This window comes from Rutidosis leptorrhynchoides, chromosome 8 (genome assembly GCF_046630445.1).
Source record: "Rutidosis leptorrhynchoides isolate AG116_Rl617_1_P2 chromosome 8, CSIRO_AGI_Rlap_v1, whole genome shotgun sequence".
Classification (NCBI taxonomy): domain Eukaryota; kingdom Viridiplantae; phylum Streptophyta; class Magnoliopsida; order Asterales; family Asteraceae; genus Rutidosis; species Rutidosis leptorrhynchoides.
The window spans coordinates 6,063,875-6,087,782 of NC_092340.1; the positions used below are offsets into that span (position 1 = coordinate 6,063,875).

At 33.1% G+C, this 23,908-nt stretch overlaps 1 protein-coding gene across 1 annotated transcript; it reads left to right on the forward strand.

Annotated features, from left to right (window-relative positions):
• The first annotated feature begins 15,568 nt into the window (after window positions 1–15,568).
• Window positions 15,569–17,075, forward strand: LOC139861954 (membrane steroid-binding protein 2-like). The gene is made up of 2 exons (XM_071850481.1): window positions 15,569–15,983; window positions 16,500–17,075. Exons 1-2 carry the CDS (start codon window positions 15,673–15,675, stop codon window positions 16,861–16,863), a joined length of 675 nt encoding a protein of 224 aa, XP_071706582.1. The 5' UTR covers window positions 15,569–15,672; the 3' UTR covers window positions 16,864–17,075.
• Window positions 17,076–23,908: the final 6,833 nt, after the last annotated feature.

The following is a 23,908-nucleotide window of genomic DNA, read 5'->3' on the forward strand; positions in this document are numbered from 1 at the left end:
TGTTTTTGCATTAAAGACTTGGAGGCACTACTTATATGGGGTCAAAAGTATTATATATACCGACCACAAAAGTCTTCAACACATATTTAATCAGAAACAACTGAACATGAGGCAGCATAGGTGGATTGAATTATTGAATGATTATGACTTTGAGATTCGTTACCACCCTAAAAAGGCAAATGTGGTAGCCGACGCCTTGAACAGAAAGGACAGAGAACCTATTTGAGTAAAAGCTATGAATATAATGATTCACACTAACCTTACTACTCAAATAAAGGAGGGGCAATAAGGAGTTTTAAAAGAGGGAAATTTAAAGGATAAAATACCCAAAGGATCGGAGAAGCATCTTAATATTCGGGAAGACGGAACCCGGTATAGGGCTGGAAGGATTTGGGTACCAAAATTTGGAGATAAGAGAGAAATGGTACTTAGAGAAGCTCATAAAACCAGATACTCAATACATCCTGGAACGGGGAAGATGTACAAAGATCTCAAGAAACATTTTTGGTGGCCAAGTATGAAAGCCGATGTTGCTAAATACGTAGGGGAATGTTTGACGTGTTCTAAGGTCAAAGCTGAGCATCAGAAACCATCAGGTCTACTTCAACAACCCGAAATCCCGGAATAGAAATAGGAAAACATTACCATGGATTTCATCACTAAATTGCCAAGGACTGCAAGTGGTTTTGATACTATTTGGGTAATAGTTGATCGTCTCACCAAATCAGCACACTTCCTGCCAATAAGAGAAGATGACAAGATGGAGAAGTTAGCACGACTGTATTTGAAGGAAGTCGTCTCCAGACATGGAATACCAATCTCTATTATCTCTGATAGGGATGGCAGATTTATTTTAAGATTCTGGCAGACATTACAGCAAGCATTAGGAACTCGTCTAGACATGAGTACTGCCTATCATCCACAAACTGATGGGTAGAGTGAAAAGACGATACAAACGCTTGAAGACATGCTACGAGCATGTGTTATTGATTTCGGAAACAGTTGGGATCGACACCTACCGTTAGCAGAATTTTCTTACAACAACAGCTACCATTCAAGCATTGAGATGTCGCCATTTGAAGCACTTTATGGTAGAAAGTGCAGGTCTCCGATTTGTTGGAGTGAAGTGGGGGATAGACAGATTACGGGTCCGGAGATAATACAAGAAACTACCGAGAAGATCATCCAAATTCAACAACGGTTGAAAACCGCCCAAAGTTGACAAAAGAGCTACGCTGAAATTAAAAGAAAAGATATAGAATTTGAAATCGGAGAAATGGTCATGCTTAAAGTTGCACCTTGGAAAGGCGTTGTTCGATTTGATAAACGAGGGAAATTAAATTCAAGGTATATTGGACCATTCAAGGCTATTGATCGTGTCGGACCAGTAGCTTACCGACTTGAGTTACCTCAACAACTCGCGGCTGTACATAACACTTTTCACGTCTCAAATTTGAAGAAATGTTTTGCTAAAGAAGATCTCACTATTCCGTTAGAGGAAATCCAAATCAACGAAAAACTTAAATTCATCGAAGAACCCGTCGAAATAATGGATCGTGAGGTTAAAAGATTTAAGCAAAACAAGATTCCAATTGTTAAGGTTCGATAGAATGCTCGTAGAGGACCCGAGTTCACCTGGGAACGAGAAGATCAGATGAAAAAGAAATACCCGCACTTATTTCCAGAAGATACATCAACACCTCCAACTGCTTAAAATTTCGGGACGAAATTTATTTAACGGGTAGGTACTGTAGTGACCCGAACTTTTCCATGTTTATATATATTAAATGAAATTGATATTTATATGATTAAGTGTTTCCAACATTTTAAGCAATCAAACTTTTTAAGACTTGATTAATTGAAATAGGTTTTATATAGACAATTGACCACCCAAGTTGACCGGTGATTCATGAACGTTAAAACTTGTAAAAACTATATAATGTCATATATATGGATATATATATATATATAGTTAACATGGTATTATGATAAGTAAACATATCATTAAGTATATTAACAATGAACTACATATGTAAAAACAAGACTACTAACTTAAGGATTTCGAAACGAGGCATATATGTAACGATTATCGTTGTAACGACATTTAATTGTATATATATCATATTAAGATATATTAATACATCATAATATCATGATAATGTAATAATTTAACATCTCATTTGATATAATAAAAAATGGGTTAACAACACTTAACAGGATCGTTAACCTAAAGGCTTCAAAACAACATTTACATGTAACGACTAACGATGATCTAACGACTCAGTTAAAATGTATATACATGTAGTGTTTTAATATGTATTCATACACTTTTGAAAGAGTTCAAGACACTTATCAAAATACTTCTACTTAACAAAAATGCTTACAATTACATCCTCGTTCAGTTTCATCAACAATTCTACTCGTATGCACCCGTATTCGTACTCGTACAATACACAGCTTTTAGATGTATGTACTATTGGTATATACACTCCAATGATCAGCTTTTAGCAGCCCATGTGAGTCACCTAACATATGTGGGAACCATCATTTGGCAACTAGCATGAAATATCTCATAAAATTACAAAAACATTAGTAATCATTCATGACTTATTTACATGTAAACAAAATTACACATCCTTTATATCTAATCCATATACCAACGACCAAAAACACCTACAAACACTTTCATTCTTCAATTTTCTTCATCTAATTGATTTCTCTCAAGTTCTATCTTCAAGTTCTAAGTGTTCTTCATAAATTCTATAAGTTCTAGTTTCATAAAATCAAGAATACTTCCAAGTTTGCTAGCTTACTTCCAATCTTGTAAATTGATCATCCAACCTCAAGAAATCTTTCTTATTTACAGTAAGATATCTTTCTAATACACGGTAATACTCATATTCAAACTTTGATTCAATTTCTATAACTATAACAATCTTATTTCGAGTGGAAATCTTACTTGAACTTATTTTCGTGTCATGATTTTGCTTCAAGAACTTTCAAGCCATCCAAAGATCCTTTGAAGCTCAAGTTATTTTTTCATAATTTTTAGTAGGTTTACCTACTAAACTTGAGGTAGTAATGATATTCATAACATCATTCGATTCATATATATAAAACTACCTTATTTGAAGGTTTAAACTTGTAATCACTAGAACATAGTTTAGTTAATTCTAAACTTGTTCGCAAACAAAAGTTAATCCTTCTAACTTGACTTTTAAAATCAACTAAACACATGTTATATATCTATATGATATGCTAACTTAATGATTTAAAACCTGAAAACACGAAAAAACACCGTAAAACCGGATATACGCCGTCGTAGTAACACCGCGGGCTGTTTTGGGTTTGATAATTAAAAACTATGATAAACTTTGATTTAAAAGTTGTTCTTCTGGGAAAATGATTTTTCTTATGAACATGAAACTATATCCAAAAATCATGGTTACACTCAAAGTGGAAGTATGTTTTTCAAAATGGTCATCAAGACGTCGTTCTTTCGACTGAAATGACTACCTCTTACAAAAACGACTTGTAACCTGTATTTCCGACTATAAACTTATACTTTTTATGTATAGATTCATAAACTTAAGTTCAATATGAAACCATAGCAATTGGATTCACTGAAAACGGATTTAAAACGAAGAAGTTATGGGTAAAACAAGATTGGATATTTTTGCTTGTTGTAGCTACGTGAAAATTGGTAACAAATCTATATTAATCATATCCTAGCTTATTTGTATTGTATTATACATGTATTCTAATATATTATGTAATCTTGGGATACCATAGACACGTATGCAAATGTTTTGACATATCATATCGACCCATCTATATATATTATTTGGAACAACCATAGACACTCTATATGCAGTAATGTTGGAGTTAGCTATACAGGGTTGAGGTTGATTCCAAAAATATATATACTTTGAGTTGTGATCTAGCATGAGACGTGTATACACTGGGTCGTGAATTGGGTTAAGATAATATATATCAATTTATTTTCTGTACATCTAACTATAGACAACTAGTTGTAGGTTACTAACGAGGACAGCTGACTTAATAAACTTAAAACATTAAAACGTATTAAAAATGTTGTAAATATATTTTGAACATACTTTGATATATATGTACATATTTGTTATAGGTTCGTGAATCGACCAGTGGTCAAGTCTTACTTCCCGACGAAGTAAAAATCTGTGAAAGTGAGTTATAGTCCCACTTTTAAAATCTAATATTTTGGGATGAGAATACATGCAAATTTATAAATGTTTTACGAAATAGACACAAGTAAATGAAACTACTTTATATGGGTGAATGATCGAAGCCGAATATTCCCCTTTTTAGCTTGGTAGCCTAAGAATTTGGGAACAGACCCCTAAATTGACGCGAATCCTAAAGATAGATCTATCGGGCCCAATAAGCCCCATTCTGGAATTTGGAATGCTTTAGTACTTCGAAATTATCATGTCCGATGGGTGTCCAGGAATGATGGGGATATTCTATATGCATCTTGTTAATGTCGGTTACTAGGTGTTCACCGTATGAATGATTTTTATCTCTATGTATGGGATGTATTGAAATATGAAATCTTGTGGTCTATTATTTCGATTGATAAATATATAGGTTAAACCTATAACTCACCAACATTTTTGTTGACGTTTAAAGCATGTTTATTCTAAGGTGATTATTAAGAGCTTCCGCTGTTGCATACTGTGACGACCCGGAAATTTCCGACCAAATTTAAACTTAACCTTTATATGTTTCCGACACGATAAGCAGAATTTGTAATGTTGAATCTCAAAAAGTTTGGAACTACATTCATGTAATCAATTACCCTTTGACCGTGTTCGACGATTCACGAACAATTATGAGTATATAGATATGTATATATAATATATAATATTAACTGAAAACATTAACAAAGTATTAGATATATGATACTTTACATGAACGTATTTGTTTCGATATATTTATCGACAGAATTAAGAGATAATATCAAATGATTGAATTATCAGATACATTATGATATGATTACGGGCCTATGTTATGAGGTCCACTGTGATTTAAGAAATCTATTCTTTTTGACAACATTCGGAAAATGGTAAAGTGATTTATAAATAAGAAGAAATGTGTCAATTAACGGGAACTAGACAAGGGTTAGTGGAAATTCCTGTTTAATTTCCAAGGCATGTTTTATAATATTTTCCTCGTGACCTTGATAAGATAACTATGTTAACTTTCATTTTATTTAATATGAAAATAAGAACGTGGAGTGTAAATAACTTAGATGTTGAATATCGACAAGTTAAATAACTCGACATTTTTCATTAAGATGATTTCATACGTTTATTTAACCTTTGGACTTTATCCCATGCTTCACCAATAGACTGTAATTTAAAAACTTGAAACCTATTATGAATATATATAATTCTACTTTTCTAAAATGTTTTATGATATAACGATTTCCATTATTTTAACCTTTTAACAAAATGATTCTTAAATATATTTAGTTTTGGAAAACAAAATTATCATATTTATTTGATTTAGTTTCAAAAGTACAAAAAAAAACGTTTTCAGTTTAAAAAGAACTTTATTATTAAAACGTATATATCTTTTATAAATATCTAAAACCACTTTTGACAACTCATTACTTAACTAGTATGATAAAGATAACGATATTTATATTTTATTTTATTAAATATATATAACGATTTAAATTAATATTATATATATTTATACGCATATTATACGTATATAGTTGTATACTTTTACTTTACCTTTACTTTACTTTTACTTTACTTTAACTTTAATAATTCATACTTTAATAATTCACTTTAATAATTCATACTTTAATAATTCATACTTTAATAATTCACTTTAATAATTCACTTTAATAATTCATACTTTAATAATTCATACTTTAATAATTCACTTTAATAATTCACTTTAATAATTCACTTTAATAATTCATACTTTAATAATTCACTTTAATAATTCATACTTTAATAATTCACTTTAATAATTCAAAAATCTATTATAAATAGAATTGAATAGGTTTCATTATTTCATAGAAACTTGAAAATATATTTCTCTAAACTCTCTCAATCGAATTACATATATATATTTTCTTTGTATTATTTCAAGATATTATTAGTATACATAAAATACTACGACGGAGTTATACTCAGACGATTTCAAAATAAGTTTTCAAACGGGATAGAGCTAAAGAAATTATGGGTTATAGCTATGGAGGTTATGGGTATTGATCGAGGGTATTGCTCGTGAGGTCAACCTAACGTTTATCATTTTCGTTGCGTCTACGTACTTTCCTGCAATATTGAATCACAATATTGATACGTTCGTGAATCCGAGACAAACACTGCACTTGTTCAGTGCTGTCATATACATAATTGCAACGAAATACAGTATTGTGAGTTTCATTTGCTCCCTTTTTATATATATTTTTGGGCTGAGAATACATGCGCTGATTTATAAATGTTTTACGAAATAGGCACAAGTACTAAAACTAATTCTATGTGGGTTTAAACCAGAAATATACCCTTAGCTTGGTAACATTAAACTACTTGTCTATGTACGGTAGGCGCGAATCCTAAAGATAGATCTATTGGGTCTGACAAACCCCATCCTGACTATGGGATGCTTTAGTACTTCGAGGTTATTTTAAACACACCTGATCTGGTGTACTTCAGAGGGTAAAACATGAACGTTAAGGCTTGTTACCGGGTGCCTACAACTTATAGAATACTTTTAAACACTTGTGAGTGTACGGATATTTTTGGAAACTGAAATCTTGTGGTCTATTACTATTACAGAAATGATTGATTATGATAAACTAATGAACTCACCAACCTTTTGGTTGACACTTTAAAGCATGTTTATTCTCAGGTATTAAAGAAATATTCTGCTGTGCATTAGCTCATTTTAAGGATATTACCTAGAGTCATTCATGACATACTTTGAAAGACGTTGCATTCGAGTCGTTGAGTTCATCAAGATTAATATTAAGTCAATTATAGTTGGATGTAATATGAAATGGTATGCATACCGTCAATTTTTGATGTAAAGAAAGTTTATCTTTTAAAAATGAATGCAATGTTTGTAAAACGTATCATATAGAGGTCAAATACCTCGCGATGTAATCAACTATTGTGAATCGTTTATAATGTATATGAACGGGTCCTTTCAGTTGGTATCAGAGCGGTGGTCTTAGCGAACCAGGTCTTGCATTAGTGTGTCTAACTGATAGTTGTTAAGATGCATTAGTGAGTCTGGACTTCGACCGTGTCTGCATGTCAAAAGTTTTGTTTATCATTTTTAGTCGGAAATTATCTACTTACCATCCTTAGGAAATTACCTGCTTATCATTGTTAGTCTAGACACGTCTTGCTGCATTGATTGCATGAATAGTGTATAGACAAAATTCATATCTTAGCGTATCTGCTAAATCATATCTTATCGTATCTATTACCGTAAACTTTGCCTGACATATTCCGTAAATTCCTCCGTAATCTATGAAATCTTTTGATCTATATATATAGATATTCTATGTAGTTAGAATACCACCTGATAGCCGGAAAATCATTTCGTATCGAAAAATCCTTTATCAAATCGTACGAAATGGAATTCGTCATCAGTTCAAGTTCCTCGGATTCCGAAATGGAATCCCACTCAAGCTCCGAAAGCAGTGTGACTGGAATGGATCAACCAATCAGCCATCATCTATTCTGGATGAATTGGGGATGGGTTCGTAGCCTCCTTAATCATTGGAGACAAGAAGAAGGCGATCCTTTCCATCCACCACATTGCCCTCTTGGCAATGAACCTGAAGCACTTACCGGCGAACCTGTCCGAAACACCATTTTCTCTCTCATTTCCAGAGTATCTCGTCATAATTATATACTACACCAAATTCTAGATCTTATTTATCCGCTCGTCCGAACCGACAATCACCCTGGTATAATAGAAGAAGTCAACGAGCTTCGCGCTCGGGTAGTAGCTTTGGAGAATATGGTGCAAAGGTTACAAACACCAGCAGCAGCACCAGCAACATAACCAGTACCACCATCAACAACATCAACAGTACCATTACCACCACCAACAACAACCGCATCGCAAACCTTAACTTCACAATCTGTCCCATGAGCATCGACGTCATACGCCCTGTAGATACTAAGGAATACCACAACGATGAAGTATTGATTCATAACTTCATTGGGAAAACATTCTACGACGATTATGTAATTTCTAAAGTTTAGAAATTATCTATCCTAGCCTTAACCATAAATCAAGTGAGTTTAATTTAATATTAACTCATTAAATCTATATTACATCTGAAGAAATATACACATATATTTCCATAAAGACTGTAATAAAATTCTTTTGTACAAAATATTAATTGTGACATTTTTTTAACGGGTAGGTAATACCCGAGAGATATATAAATTCACAATTAATATGTTACATTCTTCGAAGCTGATTCAGCAAATCATCCATTATATTCCATACTTTCATAACAATATACATTCTTTTATAGAAATCAAAACAACCATACTCATTCAAAAATCTAATTACATATTCTGATTTTGAAATCACCGAATTCAATTCAAGTTATAACTGGTATCATCACTCTTAGATTCTTACATCTTTCAAAGCTATAATTTAACTTCAAAACTGTGTTAGAACATCGTATGTATATTAACGATTATAATCTGTGTTCAAGCCCTTCGAAATACCTGAAGACACTTCAAATAATGAACAATCGAGATGATGATCCAACCACATGTTATCCACAGTTACGTACCAGAAAAACTCTTGAAACCAAAGTCATAATTTAACATGTATCCATGTCAGACCTTTTGGCATTTACTAGCTAAAATAACTTTTCAATCTCTTCTAAAAATAGACGGTTTTGTCACAGCTCCAGCAAACCAACTTCAATTGTTCATTCGAATAAGCCTTATTATAATGATTACCCCTTCATCATTATTACCGGAGAACCTTTCATATCTCGCCACATTAGCAGTAAACTTATTAACAACTTCATTGATCTTTGACTTTCCAAAAAATCTTTATATTTATCAAAACCCCATCATTTACTCATCTGCATCTTGTAACGAGAATTGCCATACGAATCATCGGAAATTAGCAATCAGTATTTTGAAATCTCGCAGCATGTCTACGCCAACAATTATATGTGTCTATCTTCTGGAGTTATATACTTTGAATGTGAAGTTTCTGAAAAACACCCTAAATTGCGAACTAGTTCTCGAAATACTGATGAAGCAGCAAAAACTATAAACGACCTTAACAGTAAAAAGTTTGATGATAAAGAGTAGTGTGTTGGCAAAGCTCAGAAAAATAGAAGATTTGGTACTGAAAAATACGGATTGAGCAAACCATGAAGAAGGCTGTGGATAAATCACAAGGACGAAATATACCTTCAAAGAATCTAAATGATTCCGTGTCTGCTGAAGTCATTATCGAATACCTTGCTCCTGACTCTAAACCCTTACGGACAATATTCTTCATCATCCTCTGATATTAGAAATTTTAAGATATCATCGTATCTTTCATTATAAATATCCTCCATATTTCTGAAGATATTTCCATAATTATTCTTATCTGAAATCATTTACCTCTTCGTGCTGTCTGTATTACATCATAAAAGAAACTATTTTAGTTTCTAAATTCTAAAACTTTCGAATTTAAAATAGGAATATTTTTGAAGTAGTGTTGGGAACTGAAGCATGAACTAGTATAATATAATGACACTTGATCAACGTGATTATATTACAGTAAGTCATGCTGAGTTTCTAAATGGAACGTGATGATTCACAGATCATAACGTCATCATGTGCTATGTTACACGACTCTTGTATTCTCTTTAACCTCTAAAATATCAAGAAAATATTTCTTGATGATTCGATCTTTTCCGAGGTATTCTAGTAATTTGACAAGTCAAGATCGTGCCATTACAATTTCCTTCTTAGAACATTAGCAATGTTCATTCCGAAATTCATATATGCGAATTCTGGACCATTACAAGCGGTGGTTAATCGCAAGAAGAAGAAACGAAAGGACAAAACTCTGAAATAGAAATTGGGGTATAAATCATAGCAAATAAAAGAGAGCATTAATTGGGGATGACAATGATTATAGAAGACAGAAGCAGGGACATCGAAATATAAGGGAAGATATAAAACCCAACAACAACCCAGAAACTATAAACCGTATATATCGATGCATATAGCAATATAAAGACACGGGAGAACTAAAAACACTATAAAACAAAGAGTATAGTAGAAGTAAATAGATTCTTCTGGAGGTAGATGAAAAAGAAGAACGACAGATATGAAAGTGAGGAGTATATCGAGAATCAGCACTGGATGAAGCATATTGACGAATAATTTTAAAGTAAGAATTGAGGGAGAAAGAATAGAAGGTGTGAATTAAAAGGAAACGAAGGAGGTGGATTTATAGTGAAATATCTGACAGAAAAATCGAGATGAATCATCGCATTAAATCGAAGAGGATCATAATTTCCTTAATCACCGAAGAATCAAATCCTATATAGATTACAAAGATTTTCTTTAATCCGGAGATCAACCGTGATGACGTCAAAAGATAAGATGAATCCCTATTTTCTCATTTCACTCTTTTACGATAGCTTCACTCATACGTTTCGAGTAATTGAATTATTTTATAAATATTTCTCAATCATGATAAAACCCTATGAATCAACTTATATTCGTCATAATAACATTCTTATTGTTAGCCATGACGACCTCGATCAAATTTCGGGCCGAAATTTCTTTAACGGGTAGGTACTGTGACGACCCGGAAATTTCCGACCAAATTTAAACTTAACCTTTATATGTTTCCGACACGATAAGCAGAATTTGTAATGTTGAATCTCAAAAAGTTTGGAACTACATTCATGTAATCAATTACCCTTTGACCGTGTTCGACGATTCACGAACAATTATGAGTATATAGATATGTATATATAATATATAATATTAACTGAAAACATTAACAAAGTATTAGATATATGATACTTTACATGAACGTATTTGTTTCGATATATTTATCGACAGAATTAAGAGATAATATCAAATGATTGAATTATCAGATACATTATGATATGATTACAGGCCTATGTTATGAGGTCCACTGTGATTTAAGAAATCTATTCTTTTTGACAACATTCGGAAAATGGTAAAGTGATTTATAAATAAGAACAAATGTGTCAATTAACGGGAACTAGACAAGGGTTAGTGGAAATTCCTGTTTAATTTCCAAGGCATGTTTTATAATATTTTCCTCGTGACCTTGATAAGATAACTATGTTAACTTTCATTTTATTTAATATGAAAATAAGAACGTGGAGTGTAAATAACTTAGATGTTGAATATCGACAAGTTAAGTAACTCGACATTTTTCATTAAGATGATTTCATACGTTTATTTAACCTTTGGACTTTATCCCATGCTTCACCAATAGACTGTAATTTAAAAACTTGAAACCTATTATGAATATATATAATTCTACTTTTCTAAAATGTTTTATGATATAACGATTTCCATTATTTTAACCTTTTAACAAAATGATTCTTAAATATATTTAGTTTTGGAAAACAAAATTATCATATTTATTTGATTTAGTTTCAAAAGTACAAAAAAAAAACGTTTTCAGTTTAAAAAGAACTTTATTATTAAAACGTATATATCTTTTATAAATATCTAAAACCACTTTTGACAACTCATTACTTAACCAGTATGATAAAGATAACGATATTTATATTTTATTTTATTAAATATATATAACGATTTAAATTAATATTATATATATTTATACGCATATTATACGTATATAGTTGTATACTTTTACTTTATCTTTACTTTACTTTTACTTTACTTTAACTTTAATAATTCATACTTTAATAATTCACTTTAATAATTCATACTTTAATAATTCACTTTAATAATTCATACTTTAATAATTCATACTTTAATAATTCACTTTAATAATTCACTTTAATAATTCATACTTTAATAATTCATACTTTAATAATTCACTTTAATAATTCATACTTTAATAATTCACTTTAATAATTCAAAAATCTATTATAAATAGAATTGAATAGGTTTCATTATTTCATAGAAACTTGAAAATATATTTCTCTAAACTCTCTCAATCGAATTACATATATATATTTTCTTTGTATTATTTCAAGATATTATTAGTATACATAAAATACTACGACGGAGTTATACTCAGACGATTTCAAAATAAGTTTTCAAACGGGATAGAGCTAAGGAAATTATGGGTTATAGCTATGGAGGTTATGGGTATTGATCGAGGGTATTGCTCGTGAGGTCAACCTAACGTTTATCATTTTCATTGCGTCTACGTACTTTCCTGCAATATTGAATCACAATATTGATACGTTCGTGAATCCGAGACAAACACTGCACTTGTTCAGTGCTGTCATATACATAATTGCTACAAAATACAGTATTGTGAGTTTCATTTGCTCCCTTTTTATATATATTTTTGGGCTGAGAATACATGCGCTGATTTATAAATGTTTTACGAAATAGGCACAAGTACTAAAACTAATTCTATGTGGGTTTAAACCAGAAATATACCCTTAGCTTGGTAACATTAAACTACTTGTCTATGTACGGTAGGCGCGAATCCTAAAGATAGATCTATTGGGTCTGACAAACCCCATCCTGACTATGGGATGCTTTAGTACTTCGAGGTTATTTTAAACACACCTGATCTGGTGTACTTCAGAGGGTAAAACATGAACGTTAAGGCTTGTTACCGGGTGCCTACAACTTATAGAATACTTTTAAACACTTGCGAGTGTACGGATATTTATGAAAACTGAAATCTTGTGGTCTATTAGTATTACGGAAATGATTGATTATGATAAACTAATGAACTCACCAACCTTTTGGTTGACACTTTAAAGCATGTTTATTCTCAGGTATTAAAGAAATATTCTGCTGTGCATTAGCTCATTTTAAGGATATTACCTGGAGTCATTCATGACATACTTTGAAAGACGTCGCATTCGAGTCGTTGAGTTCATCAAGATTAATATTAAGTCAATTATAGTTGGATGTAATATGAAATGGTATGCATGCCGTCAATTTTTGATGTAAAGAAAGTTTGTCTTTTAAAAATGAATGCAATGTTTGTAAAACGTATCATATAGAGGTCAAATACCTCGCGATGTAATCAACTATTGTGAATCGTTTATAATGTATATGAACGGGTCCTTTCACATACTAAAATAAGGACAAGATTTGGAGTCCATGCTTGTATGATATTATGTAAAAACTGCATTCAAGAAACTTATTTTTGATGTAATATGTTCTTATTGTAAACCATTATGTAATGTTCGTATGTAAACGGTATATTTTAGATTATCATTATTTGATAATCTACGAAATGTTTTTTTTAAACCTTTATCGATAAAATAAAGGTTATGGTTGTTTTAAAAATAAATGCAGTCTTTGAAAAACGTCTCATATAGAGGTCAAAACCTCGCGACGAAATTAATTAATATGGAACGTTTATAATCAATATGAACGGGACATTTCATTTACCATGGAGGTGTAAACATGTCCCTCTGATAGATGTCTTCCGGTAGTAGAGGGTGCACATATCTTGGTAGGTAGATCGTTAAAAAGTGCCGGACTAGTACACCGAGTAGGTCCGGGATTTCCCTTGATGATTTTCCAAATGCGAGAAAATGAGCGGTCGTTGCTCGTGATACATCTTGAAATCCAAGGAGAATAGAGTCAACGACTCTACTGATGGTTCCATGCACGTCGATCATAAACCGGTGCTTGTAGTAATTGTTTTCCGTCTTGGGTGCTCAATTACGAGGTCTTCAAAGAATGCCAAGAATTGTTTCTTCATGATCTCGAAATCTTCGGATTTTGGATATACACAAAAGGAGTTTGTTGTTTTGCATAAGAGTTGGGGCTGGTGCGCGGTAAATATGATTCCTGATGCAAGTAGCAATGTAACTGCTTTGCTGTAGATCTCTCGGCATCTGGATTTGAATGTGAATCTCAGATTCATAGACTCATTGAAGATACCTCAGAGCTGGTTAGTCACAAATGTGGTTAAGTTGACTCGGGGAGGATCCAGATGAGAGACAGGATTATTTCGTTGTTTCTCTTCCAATAGGTCCGATCTTAATTCTTTGATAATTATATCAGCGTGATGATCAAGTGTTACGTAGATCACTAGCCTTGTTGGTGTGCTTTCAAAATCATCCCTTGCTACCACTGATTCTCCTTAGTTATCAATCATCTTTGAATCATCGTATTACACATTTTTTTATGTATATTCAAGTTTTACCTGTTACTTTTTATCTATCAAATATCATCGTATTATACTGATTCTCTTAGTTGGATGATCAACTATTCACCCAAATTCTAACTTTGGTCTAGAATTCCATCGCAATCTTACGATGGAAAAGAAAATGTGGTTTGATGTCTCCACTCTGTCGCTACACAACGGACACGTAATCAAATTAAGTTCAATTGTGAATAAATTTATATCCTTAATAATACTTCATATGTCTCATATTAGTTGTCTATGGACAAAAAACATATAATTATAAATATCATCATTACATTACACTTTTTTTATGTATATTAAAGTTTACCTGTTACGTTTTATCTATCTTTTTGTCTTAAATAAATATATTAGAGGTATTAATGAAATTTACCTCTTTATACTTATTTTTTTATTTAAAGAAATGCACTATTAATTTGAAATATTCAAAAAGGAATAATAGATAATTAATATGTAGATTATATACATATAATATATAATTTATTCGTTTCAAAATGGTTGTCATATTTGACTTTTAAAAGTATTTTTCAAATCTCTAACTTTAAATATTTGTATTTTTATATATCATTTATTGAAATAAATAATACTACGTAATTAATAAGAACTGGATGGAGGTCCGGAGTAGCCCACTCCGTTGGGCCAGATAATCGGGATGGAAAAAAAAAACCCCACTAAAAGACGAAATATGTGTGTCGTGATGACATCACCCGAGTACTATTCATTAGTGTTGGCTAATATATTTATTATAAATATAAATAACATGTTTTATACGTGGTTCTATTTGTATATTTTTATCAAATATTATATAGAACAAATGAATATATGTTAGAGAGTGGTTTTTATCGGAATGTTCTACACATGGTAATTTTAGTCATAAATTATTACTTCCAGCGTTTCAAAAAACAGTTCTGTTTGACTTTTTATTGCATTTAAGATATAGTAATAATTGTCTAATTTCCTTTTAAGTAATTATAAAAAGTAACTAATAAATTACTTAATGTATTTAAATTTGAATTTCTAAAATTAAAGGGATATAATTAAAATTTTAATGATATTTAATGTTTATTTAGAAGAATGAAGAATAATTTTGAGACAAATAAAAATAAAATGTTGGAACAGTTATCCTAATGAATATTTTGTCGATATAATTAAGGCCAACAAATCACTTCATCATACTCCCAAAAATAAAATCAAAATACATACTTCGTATTTCTTTCTTTCGTTGTTTTCTATCTTACAAAAAGCAACAAGATCATTACAACCATGGCAGTAGAATTATTTGAGACTCTAAAAGAAACAATAACCGCATATACCGGACTATCTCCAACCACGTTTTTCACACTAGTTGCTTTAGGTTTGACTCTTTATTATGCTCTAACCGGTTTGTTCGGTGGGTCTGACCAACATGTGCAACCAAGGTCAGCCGGTTCGTTCGAAGAGATGGAACCACTCCCGCCGCCGGTTCAACTCGGCGAAGTTACGGCCGAAGAGCTGAAAGAGTACGATGGTAAAGACCCTAAGAAGCCTCTTCTTATGGCCATCAAAGGTCAGATCTATGACGTCTCACAAAGCAGGTATTTATGTCATCATCTTAATTTATTTATCCTACAAATTTAATTTGTGAATTAATTAAACCTAGTTTATAAAAAAGATGTTACAATTTTAAATTATGTTTATCCCTTTTTTGTGAACTCTTTTCTAATTCATAAAACGTTAATCTAGTTTAAAAAAATAGTGATTAGCTATTTATATGTTGATTTTTTATTTTTTTTACAAATCAGGTGAAAACCTCAAGTTCATGCTTCTGCATAGTATATTTGAAAATTGGATTAATTGTTGTTTTTTAGTCAAAATCACTTTAGGGCTTTTCGTTGACTGTGAGCAATGGGTCAAAATTGGCGCTTTCTATTTTCTTGTGCCATTTCTTGTGCCTTCATTTTTCTCATTTTTAAGTTATATTTTTGTGTGTACTCATGATAATACTTATGACGTAATAATGTGATAAAAATATGATCTAATCATTTTTGTGTACCTTTAGTTGGACTTTTAATATGTATGTTGCAAGTGCTAATTGTGGTTCCTCGTTTCAGGATGTTTTACGGGCCAGGTGGTCCATATGCGTTGTTCGCAGGGAAAGATGCTAGTCGAGCTCTTGCAAAGATGTCGTTTGAAGAGAAGGATTTGACCGGTGACATCAGCGGCCTTGGTATGTTTGAACTCGACGCCTTAAATGATTGGGAATACAAGTTCATGGGTAAGTATGCTAAGGTTGGAACCATCAAAACTGAGGAAGCCACACCTGAACCGTCAAGTGCTGATCAACCAGCCGAGTCTAGTGCAGCCCAACCCGCAGAGAGCGAGTCCGCTGCAGAACCAATTGCTGAGCCGGCAGCAGTTGTTGATCATGCATCAGAAGAAAAGTCAACTACAAGTGAAGTTAATAAAGAAGAATGATTCATAATAATTGGGTGCATATGGTTTCAAATTGTTTACTATCTTTTGTTTTTAATAATAGGAGTTTTAACTCGGCCAAGTATACCACACCCTGTGTTCATGATGAATCATGGTAATTATATGAGACTTAAATCAAGCATCATTTGAACTTTTAATTATGTTCTGGATTAATTATACGATGCATTGAAGTGGCATTAATGAGTTGATTTTTATGTTTTTTGTTATGGTTAACGATTGGGGTTTGATGGGGATATTAGTGGCAGGACTGGTTGTGGTTGAGTTAGCAGTATTTTTTTGGTTATCAAGGTTTAGTATGATGCTTTTGGTGGTGTTTTTTGTTTGGACTTTTGATGGTGGTGGTTCGGAGGGTTACTGGTGGTTTGGAGGGTTTGATTGTAGCAGTGGCTGGTTAGGGATTCAGTGGTGATGTTGCTTTGGTTGGGACTTTCGATGGTGGTTTGGGTGGTGGTTTTAGTTTGGTTGAGGCTTTTAAGGTGGAGGTGATGAGAACCGGTGACATTAGTGGTTTGGGGTTTCAATGTTAACGGCATTTCTCTATAAAGGGGCTGTTGTGTCACAATTTAAGAAATGTTATTATCAAAACTTGTGGATTATTGTCATTTTTCTCTAATGAGAAAATTCTCACATGTTATTAGCGACGTCAAAAACTACCTCGATCTTTACAACACGGTGTACCTATTGATAAAGGATAACATAAGACCGCTATTAACTCACCTATTATTGTTTTTTTTTGAAAAGCCAACAAAAATTCATTCATTCACATTTACTCTTATAATAAATAAAATGGATGGATTACATCATTATTCTAAGCCTTAGATCATTCCTTATGTTAAATGTAGTGTTGTAGCAGGAAAATTGTGGTAACGTTGTAGTGTTATGAGAAGAAAGGTTTTTATGATAGTATTGTGAGATGGTGTTGCGGGGAGTATTGTTTGCTAATGTCACAAATTTATTTAATTATATTAAAATCGATGAGATAAGGTGCAATGATGATAGCATGGTGTACAAGTCTTAAAGGCATAAAAGAGATGAGTCTTGAGACATAAAAACGAGACAAGTCTTGAGATGCGTTACGATGCCTATATGTGATGCTATATACAACGCCAGATGTATGTATTTCCATCCAATCACAATCGTTTCTTTTCCAGAGCTTGCGTCATGGTTTTTTTTCACCTAACGCTCAACTTTTTCCCTACTACGACCCATAGGCCCGTTGTGAGCGTTGTTGGGTGCCACATCTAATATACGGCCGTTTTATCACGGCAGGGAATGGTCTTGGAATAACTAGTGATGAGTCTTGTACTTTTGAAGATCTTGAAAGGCGAAGAAAGGTGGGTTCCAATCAACATATAAGGAGTATTTGTGTGTTTAGTAACATCGATGGCACAAATAAATATGCATGTGTACATGGCCACATGGGTGTCGATTATTACTGTATTAGTTATCAGTTATCACCTATGGATGGATGACAAGATTAACAAGCTTGAAGCTTAAATTCGTGTGTGCATGTTATATTGATTTCTTAAGCAAGTTACACGTCAGCTTAATATGACATTGCCTATGAATTCCATGAATCGGGACTTACAAGCATTGTTAATGAGTTTAAAATGTCAACTTTATACTCCGTATAAAATTAAGTTCATCTAATGTATGAAGTCAACCTTATAAATCATATTTAGTATATTTAAATTTAAATTAAATAAAATATACATACGCGTGTGTGTATTACGAGAATTGTTGTTGTCCCATCTATTTGTTTCTATGTCAACTCGTGAACGGTAAAAAAAACACAAAAATAATAAGGAATGAAATAAAATGATGTCAATGATAAAGTCAAATAAACGAATGTGTATTTAATCGATTGTACTCTTGTCCGGATATCGTTTTATATATTGCTTACATGTACATAATTGACTTGGTATTTTTTATAAAGTGTAGGGGTATTTTCGTGTTACATAGCTACAGGCTTGGTTAACAGGCTTCTAAACTTAACATAGCCACATCAAAGTCCTAATAAAACTAACGCTACTTCAAATAATCAAATAAGTGAAAGTGAATGACATTGTGCGGTTTAATGGCTAAGCTTCACAAGCAATATAACGTCAAAGACTAAAATTATCATGTGGATAAAGAGGTTAAGACATGCACATCCAAGTAAAAGTATTTTCATTTTCTAACTTAAACAGGAAAATATTACTCGTTTAGAATTATGTTGAAACCAATTTGAATGTATCATAATCTGTAATTTCCATATAGAGTTTACAAGTTTACATATTCAAAAGATATAAGTTTCTTTAAAAAAAAATTATATCGTGCAATTAGCTACGAATTTTAGATAGTAAATTTTGTCGCTAACAACATATGTCACTAATTAAACAATTCAAATATGACAGGTAAGTGTGTTCGTCAGTAAAAATGTGGTCCCAAAAGAAAATATGTCCCTAATACTGCCGTCATAAATCATTCGCTTAAATTTATGTCTGTCCAAAAATCTAACCTAAAGTTTACCGAGGATGATTTTAGGGTCCTCTTAAATCCGTGAAAAAACTGTCGATAAACACATTTGGGATGGATTTGGAACGGGTTTTTCCGTAACTAATTTCAGATAATCTATGCTTTTTTGAGCTAATCGGTTAATTGTGTCTCCTATCGGAAAATGAAAGAAACAAATGTATGCATATAAGTTTAGTCGAACCTTCCTCTATCACCAATTGATTTTAGAATACTAAGAAATTCTTGAACTTATATACATGACATGTTGGTGGACCTAAATCGATCCTACAATGCTCATAATTTTCTTACTTATGTAAAGCATAATTTTTGACATTTCTTAACCTAGGTTGAAAGTGTAGGATTAATGTGCAAGGTACAACATATAACTATATGGCTAACTTCATTTGAGCCTTCGGGGTCACACACATATACACCGAGACGTCAAATAAAATATATATATGATGTATATATATTACTACTCAAGTAACAAAATAGTAAATCGAAATTAATTCATTTACTATTCAGATGAATAGTAAATGAAATGACATTAATTAATTTGCTATTCACATGAAAGCGATATGATAGAAATTATTGATCATAGGTTACATAACATACCCCTAAAGTATTTGAGAAATACGACTTTATGAATATAATATATTTAAAGGTTCACGGGTATTTGAGATAATGCAAATAAGAAACAAAAGCATACAACTCATATTCCTTGGTCCGTGAGTTACAAAAGAAAAAGAAAAACCACTAAGTTTTTTGTTTTTACGTGGATTGTTAACATGTATATAATATACATGTGTTTTGTTTACTAATGAGATGAAAATGAATCCCATTCATATCTTTTTCATGTGAACGTCGAAAAATAAATTAATCAAAATCTTTTCTTGTTTCGATTTTCAAAAACCATATACGAGGAGTATTATTTATTGTTGATTAATATAATTTGATTATATTAATTTAAGGTACTTGGGTTTGGACTAGCATCCAGGACTAGCATCCATTGGCGTCGTTTGAAGTGTAGTGTGGACTACCCTAAGAGACGGTCATACTTTTGATCGTAAGTTTCTCTCCTTCAATTAGTTTCTTCAAGAAAGGTTTCTCTCCGTTCATCAGTTTCTTCAAGAAAGGTATATCGTTTACTCACTTTGTGAATTATATATTTTGACAATTATTAGTGGTGTAACTGGATCTTTGAGATCGTTAATCATGTGCATGTTTTATTAAATTTAAATATATGAATATTTAATTTTGTAAATGGTTTATAAAATAATAATTGACTATTATTTTAACTATCCGATGCGTTAATCTGAACTAAAAGTACACACGATTTTCTATCAGAAAGGGTGTTCTCATATTCAATTTTCGAACTCTTTGAACCAAATATATAGCAAAGCAAAGTTATTTAAAATTGAGCACAATAACATAAACCCGAATTGAGAGACAATAGTATTAAAACGTATAGGAAAAATGCAAATGCCCCAACATGTGTTATTAATACATGATAGAACTCTTATTCCCTCACTAACTAACGACCTAATTAAAGTAGAAAACAAATTCAAGATTTTATTCAAGCTAAAACTAGTTAGTTAAATTTTTTTTTTTTTTTTTGAAAGGCAAAACATTACTTATATTAACAATCAACGAAAAGAAACGGTGTACAGTTGTAGTAGCAACACCATACATGAACTCGACATAAGGAAAACATATAGATAACATCAGAAAATAACTAAGAGGATGATAAGATAGCATCCCAAAGTTAACCACTCGACTCACCCTAACATATATATACTAGGATTATGAAGCCAATCATGCCAAGATAATGTCTTCGACTTACACCTCTTCGCGATCCAATCGAAACTTACAATTTGGATCTCACAAAGAGCTACCAGAGGCGTCCAACCACTTTTTTTGAATACCATTTTATTCCGATTTTTCCATAGGAGATATCCACACGTCCATCTAACCGCTTGCCAAATCTTATTACCGAGACTTGAGACCGTTCCACCTGTATCTTCACCGAAAGCTATATTTGCCCCGAAATGAGTTGGGACACTTAACCCCCACCATTCAAACACCTTGGACCAAATCTCAACCGCATTTTTGCAATAAAATAGGGCGTGATCAACCGTCTCAACTTCGTCATCACAAACGGGACATCGGACCGTATGTAGATCGATGCCACGCTTGTCAAGTTCGGTTAAGACGGGTAATCTTTTTTTGTTTGCCCTCCACACGAAAACTTCGGTTTTTTGGGAGCAAAAGAGTTTCTTAACGTTTTGGTACGACTATTGCCCCCATGGATTAACTTCTCATTTAGTATTTCGTTTAGTAATTTTGTTGTGAATTTACCGTTGCTGCTCAAAGACCATTTCCACGAGTCACGTTCTGAAGGATTCAATGTTACCGAGCTCAAAAGATTACATAAATTATCCAGCTCCACTTGCGTTCTTCCAGTAGGCACCCGAGACCAATTCCACGCGAAAGTAACCGTCGAACCATCAATACTCACTATGTTACATACCGTCGCCATTGGGTCAGTTTCTAACCGAAATAGCCTGCCAAAAATCGACTTCAGAGGCCCATTTTGTAACCAACAGTCCGACCAGAAGCAAGTTGCTGACCCATCTCCAATCGACCTGCAGAAAGAGTTCTGGAAGGAGACACCAAGCGAGTCGATGTACTCCCCAGCTTTTACAATACGATACCAACATGAATTAGAAAAATTTGACATATTATGAAGATCAAGACCCAACCCGCCCGAGGACCCATAAATGCTTTTGATGACTCTAACCCACAAGGTGTCGGCTTCGGTATAAAACCTCCACCACCACTTGCCGATTAGAGCAAGTTTTTTACATTTTAGTGACCCAAGATTCAATCCCCCTTCCTTGAAAGGAAGAAGAATATCCTCCCATTTGACCCACGAGATTTTAGAGGAATCACCCGACCCGCCCCAAAAGAAAGCTCTCCTCATACACTCAAGTTTTTTTAACACACAATGCGGGGCACGAAAGAGCGAGAAGTAATACAATGGCAAACTATTTAACACCGATTTCACAAGAGTCAAACGCCCACCAAACGACATCGAACGTGCTCTCCAATCCGCAAGCCTTTTCCCAAATTTCTCAATTACCGGTTTCCAACTATTTTCCTTATTCATATTTGCACCAATGGGGAGACCAAGGTAAATGCAAGGAAAACTCCCTATATTACAACCATAAACACTTGCTAATGCTTCGACCTCGTTATGATCAACATTAACCCCGAAGAGATTACTTTTAGAATAATTGACCTTCAACCCCGAAGTCCATTCAAAACATTTAAGCAACATCATTAGGTTATCAAAATTGCTACCGCTCCACGAGCCAAAAAAGATGGTGTCATCTGCGTATTGTAAATGCGAGATAGGAATACAATCGTTACCCACTTCAATACCACTAAACCGACCTTTAGAGACCTCCAATTTTGCAAGCAAATTTAAACCTTCTGCCGCGATAATGAATAGAAACGGGGAGAGCGGATCTCCTTGACGAACCCCTCTTCCTAATTTGAATTCAGAAGTTGGTGAGCCATTGACTAAGATGGACACTGTCGTGGACCGTAAACATGACATGATCCAACTTCTCCATTTCAGCCCAAAACCCATAATCTCCATCATTTCAAGGAGGAAATCCCAGTCTAAACAATCGAACGCTTTCTCGAAATCCACCTTGAACACAAAACCCGATTTTTTTGATCTTCTTAAATAGTCAAGTGTCTCGTTAGCAATCAAGGCCCCATCGATAATGTTTCGGCCTTTAATGAAAGCGCTTTGTTCGTGACTAATGAGTGACGGAATTACCTTACGAATCCGGTTAGAGAGAAGTTTCGCGATAATCTTATAATAACTAATGATTAGACTAATCGGTCGATAGTCATTCAAAGATAACGGATCCGACTTCTTAGGGACTAAGGTAATGAAAGACGCGTTGCACCCTTGAGAAATCGTGCCATTTTCCCAAAAAGATTGAATCGCATCCAAAAGCTGTGATTTTATCAAGCTCCAAAATTTTTTGTAGAACCTAATGTTGAAACCATCCGGCCCCGGTGCCTTATTACTCACACAATCCTTGACCGCTTTCCATATCTCAGATTCGGTGAAAGGCTCCTCGAGTAACCCACACTGTAATTCAGAGATTTTTCCAACATCTGGCCCATCAGGCCCACTGAACGCAGCCCTATTTAAAAAAGGCCTGCTACGGTTTTGTTTCGCAAAAATGTTTTTAAAGTGCTCGAAGGCTGCTGACTTTACAGCATGTGGGTTTTCCACCCATTCGCCATTAATAATTAAACCCCGTAGATTGGTTTTATTATACCTCCTTCGAATGCAAGAGTGGAAAAATTTCGAGTTCTCATCCCCATCCACAATCCATCTAAAGCGAGATTTTTGTTTCAACATGTTGGTTTTTGCCTTCTCTTTATCTAGCCATCGCCTTCGACAATCCATCCAAATCCCTCTTTCAACATCACTAATCGAATTAGA